The following is a 17,707-nucleotide window of genomic DNA, read 5'->3' on the forward strand; positions in this document are numbered from 1 at the left end:
TTTTTATGCACATGCAAGTAAGCCACGGCTCATCAGCAACGTTGTCATAGCAACAAAGCATGGACATTCATTGCACACTATGCTGATGCTTTCCAACCAGACAGTTTGTTTGTTGTTGGTAACTCGGCCTAGTGTCTGATGTTTTATTTCCATGGATTTAAATGTGATGACAACATAATACATATGTATCATGAAACCTAATATTTCTAATGATTTAAACTTACTTTCAAAAAACTATATAGCTCTTGTTATCAGTTGTTCTTTCTTGCTATCATCGCAATTTTGTGAAAGCTGTTCTAAACGGCATTGTATTTTCTCAGTCTGTTTCGTAAAATGCAATATACTCAATCATAGCTTAAACCCTGATAATATACATCAGAAATTATTTTGAGTATGTAATTGTAATACCAGATTAGTACAGGTGAAGGAGGAATTGGATTGTCTTTTCATATATAAATTTAGATTTTTACACTGTACAGGGAAGACTGCTGTTGTGTGCTGACTTGCCCAAACACTGCAGACTCATGTCGATTGGTCAGTTTCCCTATAGAACCGAAGCGGAAGCGACGATGGATGGTGAGGATCGGACGCCCTAACTGGTCCCCGTCTCAGCAGTCCAGGATCTGCGAGGTACCTACGAGTCTTGAATAAAGTATAAAATTGATTAATAACCTAGAAATTTTAATTTGGGGTTCCAAAAGGTATAAACAAGTAAATGACACATTCAAAACCAGTATTAGGAATCAAGAGTATGTTTTACATTGAAAAAAAAAGATCCATCTTTTTATTCATATTTATTTATTTCCAATAATATTCACAAGTTATTTTCATTAGTTAGAAATTTTTACATATGTCCTCATTAAGTCCAAAATTGCCAGTTTAATGGTTTTAAAATTTCCTGAGCCTACATTCCCTTCTGAAGTTGTATGCAAAATATTAAATGTTTTATCACCCTGTAGTGAATTATTTATGATGAATGCATTAATTTATTTAGTCTCTGAAATGGAATTTATTTGCAGACTGTAAACAAAACAATAATATATAGATATGTATGGTCCTTTTTCTTTTATAGTTATAGCCAAATATGTTCTAATTCACCTCAAATTTGTCATCTGAAGATCTTTAGACAGGTAAGTGGGTACTTGAGATCCCCTTGGTGACAGCTTCTTTGCGAATAAGCAGAAAGGCTGTCGGGTAATTTTGCATCCAGTTCTTAGAAGAGCTACGGTGTCTGAAGTTCTCTGCATTACACGTAGAAAATCTAGCCAATTTCATAAGCATACAGTACCTTAAATAGTTACATTAGTTTATTCATAAAAATGGATATTTTAAACCTTGTTCAAATTGTTGTAAATATTGTGATGTGATTCTGTAATTAGTAGTGATATAATAAATTACTGTTCAGGTACATTTTGAACCGAAGATGTGGATGACCCATGGTGACGGTTCTGTGGTCCTGAGGCCAGAGGCTCTGCCCACCATGTTCATGAAGCAGGAAAACAACATCAAACCCTTCTTCACGTGTGACAGATCCGGTGGACTCATTGCCACCAGGTGTGTGCCTAGTTGTCTGGTGGTTAGTTGTACAATGTGTTGGAGCAATCTTGGAACTAGGGCTATAGGGAAGAGCAAGGACTGAGTCTCTCAAGGAGGTGAGACCGATCCCTAAAACTAAAGCCTGAAAATCCTACTGAGGTACAGTAATGGGGTTACATTAGGATTTAGCTCACTTATTTCTGTGTTCAGGCGCATAAAGCAAATCATGAACAAACAATAACTTCCAGTTTTTATGTCGGATAACAACGAAACAGGTACTGATTTTTGGTACTTTTCAGCCAAACTGTAACTTTGAAAATTCATAACTAAGAAACTTGAAAGTGCCAAATACCAGTACCTGTTTATGTTGAACTTTGAACATTGTCAACAAAGCTACATTGAGGAATAATTCTGATGTAATTTATGAGGTGTATGTAGTCAGATTATAAATGCAATGTAAAAATTAGTTTTACTGTATCTTACTCTGGCTGTTTTAGGATTTAGAATTATAAATATCTTTGGTCTTTATTCTCTAAACCAAGGTCGAATACCTTGTATGCTTCAACCTTTTGCCTGTAATTTAAGATTTGATGGATATTTTTAACCCCTTAACTGCTGAGCAATACCATGAGCCGGGCACCTACAGCGCTACTCACGTGTTAACACGTTCCGATGCGTCGTGCCCTCACTGCTACTCTCGTGTTAAAACGTTTCTGAAAGACGGCTGGTTGTTGTTTATTTCTGCCTGCCTACGGAGCATTGACTGCACTCTGGCAGCTATTTTCAGTACTACAATGACTGTAGCTCCCCTTCACAAGTGTCTCTGCGTGATTTATATTTTTGGTACTACGTCGGTAGCACGTGTTCACATCAACAAAATATTAGTTTGTGTCTAACCACACTTTATAAACGTAGTGAGTTTTGGGTTGTGACTGTACATAGTGTAAATAAACAATAATCTAGTATACAAATGAACAATACAACTTTATTCCTACTTAAACAGTATCAGGATATGCATTTAGTAAGAATTCTTTACAGTTTGTTATTGTTTACTGTACCGGTATTTTATCAGAAACTAATGTACATGTACACTTGTTATTGTTCATAAAATACGGAATCTTACAACAATATAATATAACCTGTAATTTTGATCTGTAGAGCCTAAGCAGTTGTTAAAACAGCGTGCCGGCACAACGTGGACTATCCAACCTTGAATGCTCCGCGCTGGCTGTGCCGCAACTCTCCCACTCTGCCGCGGTAATGGCTCTGAGCTACTGCACGTGTTAACACGTCTACAGCAGTTAAGGGGTTAAAATCCAAGAAGCTAACTACATTGCACTAAAAAATATATTGGACATTTTATTTGTCACAATTTCTTAAATCCTGATACTAAGTTGTGAGCTTCTTATCATCAACAGTGGTTGCTGGAATATTATTTACTCTCCATATAGCTGTATAAATTATTTTATATGTATATATATATATATATATATATTAATTATTATTATATATTAATATTTTATATTAATACTTAATTGTTTTTTTCCAGAGGCCAGAGTATCTTACAGAAGGTGAGATAATATATTTAATTTTCTTATAGTATTATTTACCAGTTGTTAAAATTACTTTTACTTTTTGCAAATAAATTTAAATATTGTCAATATTAATAACACAATAATAATTTAATTTTAATTTAAAAAAAATTAAAATTAAATTAATTTAATTTAATTAATTTTAATTAAATTAAAATTAAATTATTATTGTGTTGTTAATATTGACAATATTTAAATAACATATTAAAAGATGTAACATTTAACATATGTTATATATTAATAACAAATTTTAATATTTATATATATATATATTTTTTTTTTTATTTTGATTTAAATTTTTTTTGATTTATTTTTTTTTTATTTAATTTTTTTTGTAATTGTTTATTGTTAATTACTGTTGTTAGGTTAAAATTATTTTTTTCTGTAAAATATTTATTAGAAATCAGCATGCTGACCCAATCAGTCCTACATGATTTCTTGGAAATAATTGACTTCGGCAGCAATGTAGAGATACTCATTTTCAGCTATCCACACCTTTTATGCCACTTTTATCTTGAACTTTTTTTAGCTGTTGTGTTATTTCAAGCCCAAATGTTAATTCGTCATCTAACCTTATTTTACACAATGTGTGTGTATATATCTTTCAAAAAATCAGTGATAACTTAAATGGTGACAATATTATAAGAGCTATCCAGGCTCTTTGTAATGAAGCTATCAAACCTGATATTAGTGGAGAGTCTTGTCCATGAACAATCGTGTTCTCTAAAATGTAGAAAGCATCTGTAGAAAGGACTGTTTCAATAATCTATGTAAATAGAAGGAGGTAACCTACTGCTAAAGTTAATCATGGAAAAGCTATTGTAAAATATAAGATACATGTACTAATATATGTCTAGTATGTTTGTAATTATAAAAAAAGCTAACGAAATTGACGTGGGTACTTTGGTATTATCCAGAGGACCTAAAAACTACATTATTAGAAAGAACAGACTTTATTTGACTTACTGTGAGAATTACATGTCATTATGATGATCGGTTCTTGTTTTCTACCTCCCAAAAGGAAGCGATGTCGACAAGAAGCCACTCTGTCCCTAATAACGACCACAGTTCATCTAAATCATTTATATTTTTGAACATGAAAGATTTTTGTCCAAAACTTAGCGCTCATTGAAAATGCTCTTCTCAAAATGTTCTTATACCAATATGAAGCTTTTTTACAATAGTTAACTCCTACTGATGTCTTTGATATACAAACAGTTAGCAAACCATAAATATTTAACAAAGTAATTACAAGTTGTGATTTTGTCTATAATATTATGTTATGTTGGGCAGGAATTTTGTCGGTCCAAGAAGATGCGAGATGCAATTGAGGCGGTAGCAGAAGGTATGCCATTCCTCTCCGCATGCCAGACATTCAACATCAAGCGGTTGAAGTTAATGATGAGATACTGCAGGACATTAGGAATCAAAACTTCACCAACAAGAAAGCCCAAGGCACATTCGGAGCAGAAAACCGCACCTCCGGTAACACATGATTCAGTAGCATAGAATGTATTGGTAACTTATCACTTAGTTATTTATTGGCCCAATAAGTGAACATTATTAAGGACCCATCAGAACCTTTTTATATTGTGATGACTGTGCAAAATCACTTGATGTAAAGGTACTAGAGACTCTAAACTGTTCCTCTTTAACCCTATAAGTGGCGGTCATTTGTTGTCTCAGTGGCAGGCCGTTTTCGGGTAAATTGCCATGATCGTTAAACTTATTTTTAGAAAATATTGTCTAAGTGATAACCTAGCAACATTATATATTTTTGTTTTCCTTATGAACTAGAATAAGAAAAAATATAATATTTGGTTCCTTACCTTTATTTTCAGATGAATATCATTGTAGATGTGTAAAGATTTTCTTTTAGAAAAAATAATTTTTAAGTTCTACTGTCCTTCACTTTGAAACTACTGGAGCCACAAAATAATGTCAAATTCACCGAATATACACAATTTTATTCTAAACAAATTACTCCCTATACATTTTTTTCTATTTACAACAACAAAAAAGTTAGATGGGAAAAACTAAATCTTTGTACAAACTGGTTTTTTTTAGTCACTAGAAAGGGTTTGTCTTTTCCTCCCAGTAGTTTAGGGCCTATAATAGTGGCTTAGTTTGTCATAGCACAGTATATTTCCTAAATATAAAACAGGAATTGTCTTATCGCAAACCCCTTCCCATCCTCAGACAGAGGTCAAAGTTCAGCGGTCTAGTAGATAACGTGACTACAGAATCTCGCTGCCCGTTCAGCTGGTGCGCCGCATTCTTGTACTTTCGTGCCGAAGTGTCTGTCGAGTGCGTCGCTTCGTTGTACTTCCGTGTTTTTACTGTGTGTGTAATAGATTAGTGATGGGTGACACTATGAGAATTTGGGATTAACCCAGGAGCGAAGAGGGAGCCATTAGTTTTTTTACAATATCATGACTAGTTGCCTAAATCTAACATATGCGTGGCGGTCAGCAGTTGCGGCTGAAGGCGGAAATCCACTACACTCACTCATCCTTGATATTGCTGCATTCTGGGCGTCACAGGAAACCCATTAACAATTAATAATCGTTGTAAGTTTGTAATAGAAGAGTTGCTTTTTTCGTTCTATAATGTTTTTTTCTAAAAATTTTATGTTTGTGTTCCTCATACTGGTGTGGTCGGTATAATCCCAAAGTACCCCAACGTTTTCCATGACGAACGAATAACCTAAACATTTACCGGTAACACAAACAACGCGATAAACAATAATATACTGACAATAACAGTACGCAAAGTCGCCAAAAAAAACAGTGACGAGACGAGTAGACAGCTGTTCTCTCGTCTGCCGCCAGGTCAAACGAAAACTGTTGGATTCATTTAAGCCAGCAAACATTAGTAACATGAATACACACTATACTATATGATATGTATAGGAAATTTCATGGAGAATACGATAGTTCAAACTAGGCCTAAAAATAATGGACGGTTGCGGAGCAACAGCCTTAAATGTGAAGCGATAGCTGTGACTAAAAGGTTAAATGGCAGTTTGTCCGTTTTGTTTGTAAGTACCATAACTCTTGATAGAAAAGTCCTATATACTTGAAACTTTGTACATAAATTCTTCCTGGTCCTAGAAAGAAACTTATGAATTTTTTTGTCTCAAGAGATACATCCAGGCATTAATTAAGCATATACGAGGTAGAGTAAAAATGCTCCTGGAATACATATACATATAATTATAACACATACATATATAATTATATATAATGTATAAACATATAATTGTGTGTGTGTGTGTGTGTGTGTGTGTGCGCGTGTGTGTGTGTGTGTGTGCGCGTGTGTGTGTGTGTGTGCGTGTGTGTTTAAAACACTTTTGGAAATAATTTGAAAGTTCTGTAACTGTTTTCGTCACAACTTCCTTGACAGTCTCAGCATTTGCAAAATAGTTTTCCCTTCAACGATGTTTTCAACAGCACCATCAGACCAAGCAAGTAGGGTGGATGTTCTAGCCTGGTAACACTGTTCTTAGCTAGATAGTTACGTACTAACAAAGACCGATGTGCAGGGGTTTTTGTCTGTGTGTGTTGTATAATATTCCATGTTTCTGTGTTTGTGAAGCGAGTACAGTAAATATAAAGTGCTCGGAAGTGATCTTGCTAGACCTTTACAACTTGTTAGGAAATGACACTAATGATGTAATAAATTTGTATACTAAACCTATTATAATTTATTTGAATATTTTAGGTGTTTGTTGAAGAGATGGTGGTTGATGAGCCAAGAGTGTTCATTAAGTCAGAAGTTTTGGAACCTGAAACAGTAAGTTCCGTTCTTGAATAAATATTCAATCCTGAACAATTTTTAGCATGTGTATTGACCACGAAATATTATCACAGGTTTTTGTTACAGGTCACAACTGTATCAAAGAAGAAAATAGTTTTGCAATAAGGTTATGGTTTTTTTTGCATTCATGAATTATATAAATATATTACTTAATTCTAGAACCATTTTTAGAATTCGAACCATCAGTATAACATAGGTACAATGAAGTTTTTAAGAGAGGAATTTTCATCTAAATTCCAAACAGGTTTTATTCCTATTTAAGTAAAATTATTGCAAATTTTATAAACAATATGAAGAGATTATGTTGTTTGGAGACAACAGGATCTTGTCTTATTGTAGATGTTGGTGATGTTACCGTCACAACAGTATTGTGCCATCTCAATGTCTCTAACAACATTCAATTTATATATCCAAGGAGGGAAATTTGTTACAAATAAAGTGGGCAAAGGTACGATTTGACGTGAAACAAATAATCATGGCACCAGCAATGGTTCAACTATATGGGAGTTGCAGAGTGGGATCAAGGAAGTGACTCTACAAACTAAAACATCACTAATTGTGCTATATGGTGTAACAATATTTGTTAATTTGTGCAAATTAGATAACGTGAAAATGTGTCTGAAAATTAATGTAACTATTGTTTATGTATCTTCTTTGATGTTTATTGTTGTCTCTGTTGTAGAGAGTTGAAAATGAAATGGATCCTGAAGAAATGAATGTTTTTATCAAATCAGAGTCTTTGGAGCCCGAAATTGTAAGTAAAAAGATGTTAATAAAACCCTAAGAGTAAAAGTGGCTTAAATATTTTTAGGATTCTTGTAATTTTACACAATCTGTACACTGATGTTGTTTCATATTCTATTTATTTGTGTAACACATTGACTATAGTGGATACAATTTTTTTCTCTTAGACAGGGGGCAGGGGGCAAGAAGCTTATAAATTACACCTAGTCCTATAAGGACCTTTGCGCTGCTTCTGGAGTGACAAAATATTCTAGTTGGGGGTAGAGGCCGTCTCCTATCGATATCCACGAGGAAGAATTTAGAGCACTAATCTCAAGTTATATCCCGTTGAAAGAAGGGGAGGCCAGCTCTGAACCAGCCCCTCCAGTTGAAGTAGGCAGGGGGTGGCACACCCTTGTTGAGGCTAGCAAGAACCTCTGATACTTTGGAAACAAACCCCACCAACTCCAAATGTCATCTTCCGCAGTAGACTAGACCTATCGAATTAACCTTGCGTCCCAAAATCTTGACATTTGCGGTTACTGATGTGCTGCTTCTGGACATCCATAAGGTTGCCCAGATTTAAGTGACACATCGGCTTTTGCTGTGCTGAGTGCTAGGTTCTACTGGAAGGTATAAACCAGCCAGAACTGATCCCTGCTAGGTACGGACAAAATTTATTACTTACCGGATGTCCTAAAATCTGTACATGGTTAATGTCACTATGGAGGTATTAAAGTTCCTATTATGTTACTTGCACACATTTTAATAACATAACGTTTATATTATACTTATAAAATACAATTTTAAATTAAGGGACTACAATTATGTTTTTTCCTTTGTAGTGAAATGAAATAAATTTTCAGGAAGTAACTGAGGCGGAAGGAAGTTCTGCAGAGCTATTTGAGACTGTCTTCTGTGACACTAACATGGATCACCAAGAGGTAGACTTTACATTAAGGATAGGCTACCAGATACCTCAATTTCAAAACATCCAATTTAAAATTAAAATGGATTTTACATTAATTCAAAATAAAGTTTTTGCTATTTCTAATAATATTATCTTAGGATAATTTTCGTTGACTAATTTGAAAAGTAATAACACATTTGTTTAGTTACCAGTTCTTTATTGAGAACAAATTTAAGATTGTAATACCGTTATTTAAAACTGTAAATAAATTGTTCAGTTTGGAATATTTACATAGAACTGTTCCTTTGTTCAATTAAAATAGATCAATTTTCAGTTGGTTTAATTTATTTCAATTATTTATAAAATCAAGTTATGCTATGTGCTATCACATACATTATCCTTGGTCAATGTTAATTACAAAATAAAATGGTTAATTTTTAAAAATAGAACATATTATGCGCTGAGCCATGTAGACATCTGCTCAAACTTAGCCACTCTTCAGCGTTCCCCACCATACCACCACCATTATATTTCACTGCCAGTGTTGTTTGTGTGGTTGTACTGCTTTTTTGTAGCCATCTCGATCAATAATCCTCCCAATTGTGAAGTGCATTAATTTTGTTATTTGTCTTTTAAACGCCTAAGAAATAGCTCTAGATGAAGTTCAGTGGCAGCCTGGTGAAGTTTACGAGGTGGTTGATGAATGATGTGTAAATGGTGTGGGCTTCTTAATGAAGAAAGAACAAATGTTACTGGACCTATTACAAAAGGCCTTGTCACGAATTAAGACTTGTGACAAGCAAATAAATTCAACTAGACAACTTTCATTAGGTACTAGACCATTGACCATAGAGCTCAGATTTAGCACCGTCAAATGTTAATATTTTTCCAAAATGTACACTATTTCTTAGTGAAAAGCGATTGGAAAATGAAGTGGTGTAATGGTCAGGCTGCAGAGTTTTTTTGATGAGATGATCCAAAATATGGTGTCAGGGCTTAACAAAATTTAAGATATTAATGATGACTATGATTAAAAGTTTAAAAATCTCCATATTTTGTTGTTGGGTATGATTATGTGCAAAGTATCTCTTAAAAATTGGTTCTTTCTTAAGAAAACACTAAATGTAGAATTTGTAAATAGAAATGTAAATTTCTATCCTGATAAGGTAGTTAAAACTTAATATATAATATTAATTTCAGGTAAATGTGCATCCTATGGCACAACATCCTCCTAGTCTGCAGGTGAAGGCTCAGTTTAATCAGGAACCGGAGAGTGTTCTGCCGGATGTGGTGATGTCTCCGGAGAGAGGTGCTGAGTGTGCGACTGCTACTTCGGAGATGTCGGTAGATCCCATCGCTCCTGTGGTAAACTCACATCTGTCCCTGGCCGAGTCCCTCCCCATCCCCAAACTCAGCTCACTTCCAGTTGAGTGCCAGGTCTGCAAGAGGGTGTTGTCGTGTCGTAGGAACTGGGTGCATCACCTGATACGGCTGCATCCTGACGAAGGTACGTTTACATTAGAGTGACTTGTAAGAAGTGTTAATTATGTTAGGATTAAATTTAAAATCTTATTGAATAGATTTAAAGTAAAAAATAGAAATCAATTATGTTTAAACTTGTACGGCTTGTACCCATACATTACAGACTACGGTATTATACCGTCAAAATCCTTCTAATGCTGGTGCTAGATGCCATATTTCTATAATTTATTAGCTTCATATTTAAGCAAAAACTTGGAAATTCAACACAATACATGATGGATATATGGAGAACAAAAATAGTTAACCACTCTTTATTGATATACGATGTTGTGTCTAGGTAAAAGCTGTTTATAATGTACATACATCAACATTTGTGCCGTTGATGTAAGTTAAGTACGAACCCTTGTATTTCTATAATTAATTGGTTTGATGTTATATAGAATTCAGCACAGTCAAATTTTAAAATGTGAAGAGAAAAACAATAACAACTACCATTTGTTGGTCTATAAATTTGTAATTAATAGTTTGTACCAAGCAGACAGCAGAAATTGTAGTACTATTATAAGGAGATTTGTACTAACTAGTTTGTACCAAGCAGACAGCAGAAATTGTAGTACTATTATAAGGAGATTTGTACTAACTAGATTAGGGTGGTCGATAGAATCAAGATGTTTATTACAACATAACTTTGTGTGAACTGGTTGCTCATCAATGTATACAAAGTCAATTATGTATTGAGAAAGTCAGTATTCTAGCAGAATGCCAAGTCCAAATATCTGTCTAACAACTACTATATTTATAAAAATAATTATATGTTAAAATTCATCTACATGCTGAGTTATAATAAGTTTTGTTTTAAAACAAAATTGGCCAATTAGTTAAAATAAGTAATTAAAATTTCATGACTTATTTAAAGATACTTTACTGAGTAATGCTCATCAGTAGGTTTTAGTGTTTCAGAAATGAATGTTTTTGTCATTTTGAAGTATTTCTAAGCATTAATTGCATTAATATTTTTTAATACAATTTTTTTTATAAAAATGTTTATACAAAACCCACAAACATGAAACTGTTAAAAGTGCATAGCTTTTGGGGAAACCACAATTCTTACTACATATTCCTAATTAATTATAATTGATAATAAAATTGTCTAAAATTCGGCTACACTGATTGTGTTTGCAATTCATTCTTCAATAATGTCATATAAAACATCAGGTTTAGTTTCAAGAAATTGCTGTCAGCAAAAATATGTAATTTCTTAGATGTACAGCTCAATTTTCTGGTTTTTACAACGTTTTTCTTTTCATTTGGCAGAATATGGATGATTGCCTTATTTATAAAACAGCTGATTGTATACACACCATATATCTGTTTATTGTCATATGTCAGTCAGAGGGGGAACAGAAAGATTGTAGATTCCATACATGCTATTACTGTTTTATATAGACATATTTCAATAATTCAAAGACAGAAATGAAATAAGATATGAAAATTATAATGAATGTATGGAATATATAAGGATATAGTTGGAATGTAAGGAGTGTATTTTTAAAAGTTAATTACAAAATTCATAGTATTATAACTGGATATTTTGTGTATTTATTAATGAATTGTAAATATTACGATAAATTCTCACAGGCTGCTTAAACTTGCATCGGTCCATCACTAAAATAAATAAAAGAACAATTACGTTATGTCCTATATGCAACATAACCTAGTCCTATATACAAGCAAAAACACTTTTACTCATCTAAAATTCTTTAATTATTTGCCAGATAAGATAAAAAATATATACAAAACATTAAAAAATTTTAAAGTTAATGTTGAGAACTTCTTAGTAAGCAAAGCTCTCCATAAAGTTTAAAGAATTTTTTGGAACAATTGTGCAAATCAGTAATTTGTGATTTGATTAGACTGTAAGTTTATCATATTTCCTTTAGTTAAAACATTGTCACATAATCAGTGTACATAATTTGTACTAAATGAATAAAGTTATTTGGATTGAGTAATATCGTTTATAAAAACTAGCACAAAAGCGATCACTCAAATTGTGTTAATGGATACCCGATATTGTCTGTTAAAGGAAGCGGTGGCCTATGTATATATTATTAAGGACCCAACAGGTCCTTTTTAAGACTATGTTGGGTCCTTTTTGGATACTCCGTTGTATCGGTTTATTTTTCATAGAAATTTGATAAGTAGAAGGTTGCTTCAATGAACTAGCCTAGACTAATAATTGTACTTTTGGTATTACCATACCGGTTATAATGGGGGTTGACTTGACAGGACAAATGTAATAAGAGACAGAGTTTTAACTTGGCAGTATTATCTTTTATATTATTATAATCTCAAACAATCGGCATGGAAGAGTCAAAACTCTCCTAACTGGAGCACATAACTTCCAGCGCTTCATTTAGAAGTCGTTTCATAGTCACTATTCTTTCTAGCTCAAGGTAACAGTTTCTTATTATTCATATTGGTACTGTACTATATTTTCTGAAATTTAATGTTTGATATTCTTTTACAGAAATAACAAAGAGATTGATAGTGGAGAGAGAAGCCAGGAGACTCTCGATAATAAAGAAGCCAACGATTAGTTCCTCCTCAGGAACAATCACTTCAATCCTCGGTTCCCTCCTCTCCTCCGCCACGGCTTCGAGAGACAAATCTACTGATACAGGCGGTCTCCCTGTGTCTGCACCCCTCTCTCTCCCTCCCCCTCCGTGAGACTGCTCCCTCCTCTCCGCCACCCGGACTTGAACACTTCCAGGGAGTTCATTGTAGATCTCGGCAGTGTTTAAAGCTGACTCCAGACTGATACTCAAGCAAAAGCTCATGGATCTCGTAGATGCTGTAACACACAACAAGATTGACCCATCGTGTATAATCATCGCACACACAGACTCTCCCAGGAAAAGTAAAACGTAGTAGTTATAATGTTAAATGAAGCTAAATGTGATATTACAAGTGTTATTTGTCGGTTTAGTTACTATTTCAACCTTTTTTATTTAGTAATAATTAAGTTATAATTCTTTGTAAAAAGAAATAATTTGATTAAACATGTATCTTCGTTAATAGATGAAGCATTATTGTTTTCTGTTAATATGATAAAGAAAGTTTATTTATGTTAAAACAAAGATTTTATGTGCCTTATACAATGATTTTTTATACCAATCTGTTAAAACCATTAGTATTAGCCACTGATGTTACTTTGTTTGTAAACGTTTAAAACTGCTTGTTTCTCTCCCAATGTTTGTCATGTGAAAAACATTAATAAAGTATTTTAAAACATTACAACGAATAAGAAAGACACATTTAAACTAAATAACCTAATGATGAAAGAATTATGTCTTTTTTACTTTAAATTTTATGCTTAACAATTCCTTTTGGGCATGGGCTACATGCTGAGGTAGATTTAGTTTGTTAAGTACTTGCAATTTAATTTCTTTCCTTGGTTAAGTTTCTCTGAGGAAACTAGCACAGATGTCCTGAATTATGCACACATTTTTCCTCAATCCCTCTTTAGAATATCAAACGTCCCCAATCTTGAGTAGTTTCCATAATAAAAAACTACTTAGTGAATTCTTTGTTTAAAGTTCATTATTATTTAATCAGTGAAGATCCAAGTGTCCATGAGGCCTTCATCAACACCCTTCGTGAAAATGATGTTTGAAAAATTCAGTTTCATTTCGTCCTGCTTCTAATCCTCATTCCACAATTGTGAATGTTACTAATTAATTACTAGTAAAAACAAGATTGATTTCTTTGCTTAATGTTTGTTACTAACATTAAAAGGTTTGGAAGGGTAATAAAGGCATTTTGGACATTTTTGCCATTGTTTATAAGTTACAAAAATGTATATAACACGATGTTTAGAGGATTGAAATTATACCCTCTTCTTCAGGGTAAAAAAAAACGTAAAACATTAAAAAAACTATAAAAATATGGCAAGGACTGCACTCAAGTTAAAATAATTAAGTGATACCTGACAAACTGCATGAAGTCCAAACTGAAGAGAGTAAACCCAAGCGATGTCACTGCTCAGGATCCCAAGAGCACAAACACGTCACATCCCGAACTGATCAAGGTGAGGCAATGACGAGGATTCATTGTCTGCATTTCCTGTGATATCATTGGCATGTCATCTGAAAGAATGAGAACAGGAAGCAATTGTCGGGATGGGATGGATAAAAGGGCAGCCACCTCTGGTCGTACGTATTTCCTTGTCTTCAATGTCATTGGTTTGTGTATGCCAATCAATCCTTATTTACGATTCTCGATCCTCGCGAAACGTAGTGTCCATACTATTTTGTAAAATATAATGATGGCAAATGTTCAAAATCATACTATCTTTTCAAGATTGGTTTATATCCAATAAAAATCCCTCTTTTAGCCAATTCAACCTGTGATTTCAATTTTAGAAATTTTCAATACTTTCAACCATCCAAATAAATTTAATACGAGTGCCAGTCTTGAAGTGGCAGTTGCTTTTTTCTAACCAGCATACTGTTTTTTAACTGCCTTTTGTAATAAGATGTGTAAAATACTTTCTTTTTTTTTTATGATCTTGTCAAACATTATATATTTGATATAATTTTTTCCCACATTAACTAGAGAAAAAAAGAGTAGAATTAAAGATGGGCAGAGAATCCAAGCTATTTACTGAACATTTTGCCCTTGAAACTTTAATAATATGTTGAGTCGAGGCTTGGGGAGAAAAATGTATTTCTATCATCTTTACTGTATTGGCAATAATGTTGATATTAACCCCATAAGAACCACATAACACATTCTGATGCCTTTTTTTTAATTCGTCTAATTATGTGAGATGTCTCATTTTAAAAGGTTTAATTACTATGCGCCAAAAAATGATTATTGATTTTTGATAGTGTTACTGGTTCGCCTATTCAGAATAAAAATCGTAGCTTTTTGTACTTCATAGGCCAAATATTCAAAAAGTATATTTTGTATATTTTTTAAGTATATCTTGTAATATTTTACAAAAAACTAAAAGATGTAATGATATAATATCTTCAAAATAAGTCATCTTCGATATTATAGGACTGATTTAACGCCTTAAAGTTTAAAATTGTCTTTATGTACGTAAAACTTAAGATGATTTCAATACAACTGGCTCTTAAATTTTAGGTTCAATTCTTTACATTATTAGATTTTTAAGTTTCTGTATAAGTTTATTTATTCCCTCTTCCAGGAAATTAGTAAAAGCCCATTTTAACCCATTGGCACTACAATTTTTTTATGCACTTAATCTCCCCCTTAAAAAATTCTAAAACCAGGGATTTGCCAAATAATTAATTAAAACACTTATTTACCGCTTTTAGATTGTTTTCTACTTTTTTCAAAACAAGCTAAAATATATGCAATCATTGTAAAATTATTTTTACTAACCATAACTGTGTCATGTTGCAACTTTAAAAAAATTACATTATTTTGTTAATTTTTGAAAGTATAATTAAATTGTGTTACCAATTATTCTAAATTGAAATTTTAATTTATGTTGTGTACAATGCTATTGTGTTTAAATAGCATTTCATTTTTATTTCTACTAATTTTTTGTATAAAATGGAATACTCCCAATACCGAATGTTAATATTTATTTATTTGACGGAAAATCCTTTTTACAAACACTTTACAACATAATAACAACAACACTAGAATTGGCAACAAATGTCAACATTACACTACTAATAAGATATATAAATCAACTGTCACAATAACAGATATGAGAGACAACATATCAAAATGTCAATAAGAGAAGTCAACACTATTCATACAAATTATTATTAACTTGTGTTAATCTGTAATATAAATACAATATTCTAAGTTAAACAATTTAAAACATAAATTATAATGACAACTGCCAGAAAATAATTAATATTACAACTTTAAAATTTGGGCTCCAGTCAAGTATTTGATCTTATACTAAATTGGGACGTTTTACAGCTTGCTTTTAGCACGTTTTTAGCATGGTATTTATTTTTCAAAGAAAGAAAACATTGTTGGGTACAAATCATGCAGTAGCTTTAAAGTTTGGAATGAATTTCAGACATAAACCGTGCAGGTATTTTGCTGGCCCAGTATTAAATAATGTTTTTTTGTTAGCAGCACTTAATTATGTTTAAGCAAGGTTAAATAAATCTGTATAAATACTTGTATGCATAAGTCTGCTTCGGGTCAGTGTGGGAATTTTTGTGTTTAATTCTACAATAGACACCATCCTGATCCAGAGAGTGACATGCCAAGGGACTGATGTATGCCTTTTTCAATACATAGAGGTACTATAAGTTGAGCATCACACCAAATTTCAACATCTAGGTTTAGCTTTACTAGTTTTAGAGTTAATAAAAAGTACAAAAATGATAGCTATGTGGCTAAACAAAGTGGCAATTGGGGAAAAAAAGTTATTCTTCATTTTTAGGTTAGGATAACACCCATAAAAATCTGAAAATGCATAGCCAGCCCAACCTTTTTGTTACACCCTGTACATATATATTTATATATGTTCACAGAAAAAGGTTTTTTCTTCAACAAATAAACCACGGTATAATAGTTTCCAAAACATTTATGAATGTTTGTGTATCTAAGTACACTCCTTCTTATAAATTGTATGAATATTAACAACAACTAGGCTATGACAGAAAAAGAAAGTGAGGAATCAATCAAGAAAAACAACATTATAAAATCAAGTACAATAGATCAGCAGCTGATGGTTCGAAGAAAAATAAATTTGCCTTAAATTAAGATACCCTCGGGTGCCTTTATCCTGAGAGTACCAATTGGTGTGGCAGTTTCACTTTTTGTCGAATTTCAATCTATAAAGAGGTTTTTATTTAAATTTTCAGGGATCTTATGTATACTTTTGATGGTATAAAAATATTTAATGTATTATAAATATAAAAAAAGTTAAGATTACCTTAATAAGTGCTCACGTAATCTGAGCTTGAGTTTTGGATAATATCACGAGGGATGTTTTTTTCCGCCAGCAGTGCGTGGTGGCGCCTGAAGGTAACACCGAAGCCTGCACTGGTAGCCAAGGGCATTTCTGATCGATTTTTTCCCCACTTCAAATCCCGTCCCAGATCGTTCGACTTCAGATCACGTTGTCATATTTAGGACGTGATCTAAGATCGGGAAAGTACCGATCGTAAATGCTTTTTTGGTCAATCAACTACGGGCTTCGGTGCGCCAATTTCGTACTGTTGGCGTAAAAAAGGAAACACATCCCTTGAGATAATAACCAAATTCAAGCTTAGATCACGTAAGCGCTTGTAAAGGTTATGTTTAACTTGGGTACTACATGTTAACGATAACCTAATCCTGATCCTACTTATATCGCATAACACTGCATGGTGTAGTAATATTTTCCATTACTAATATATGCCTCATATTGCTTGTACAAAATGGTCTAGGCTGATGCTACCGAAGTACGAGGGCTGCTATTTATATTTCTGGCCTTGGCAACACTGATTGCTGCTAGGCACCAGCTTGATGTTTCCATGTGCAAACCTTTACATTGTTAAACATAACCTCAACGAAAACATTTTGTCATTTTTATTGTTGTTGTTAGTGTTAGTGATAGCACGTTTGAAAAAGTGATCTTAGGAGAAAATGGAATCAACTCGTG

The 17,707-nt window shown here is 33.0% G+C and overlaps 1 protein-coding gene across 1 annotated transcript in view; it reads left to right on the top strand.

Moving 5' to 3' along the window:
- Positions 1-13,356, top strand: part of LOC124363000 — a 30,048-nt gene extending 16,692 nt beyond the window's left edge. The window contains exons 6-14 of the mRNA XM_046818040.1: positions 480-630; positions 1,406-1,554; positions 3,086-3,107; positions 4,422-4,613; positions 6,852-6,923; positions 7,630-7,701; positions 8,537-8,614; positions 9,781-10,087; positions 12,590-13,356. Of these exons, the coding sequence (XP_046673996.1) occupies positions 480-630; positions 1,406-1,554; positions 3,086-3,107; positions 4,422-4,613; positions 6,852-6,923; positions 7,630-7,701; positions 8,537-8,614; positions 9,781-10,087; positions 12,590-12,789 (1,243 nt within the window). The 3' untranslated portion in view covers positions 12,790-13,356. The remainder of the gene's footprint in view (positions 1-479; positions 631-1,405; positions 1,555-3,085; positions 3,108-4,421; positions 4,614-6,851; positions 6,924-7,629; positions 7,702-8,536; positions 8,615-9,780; positions 10,088-12,589) is intronic.
- Positions 13,357-17,707: the final 4,351 nt, after the last annotated feature.

The sequence above is a fragment of the Homalodisca vitripennis genome, chromosome 5 (genome assembly GCF_021130785.1).
Source record: "Homalodisca vitripennis isolate AUS2020 chromosome 5, UT_GWSS_2.1, whole genome shotgun sequence".
Classification (NCBI taxonomy): Eukaryota; Metazoa; Arthropoda; class Insecta; order Hemiptera; family Cicadellidae; genus Homalodisca; species Homalodisca vitripennis.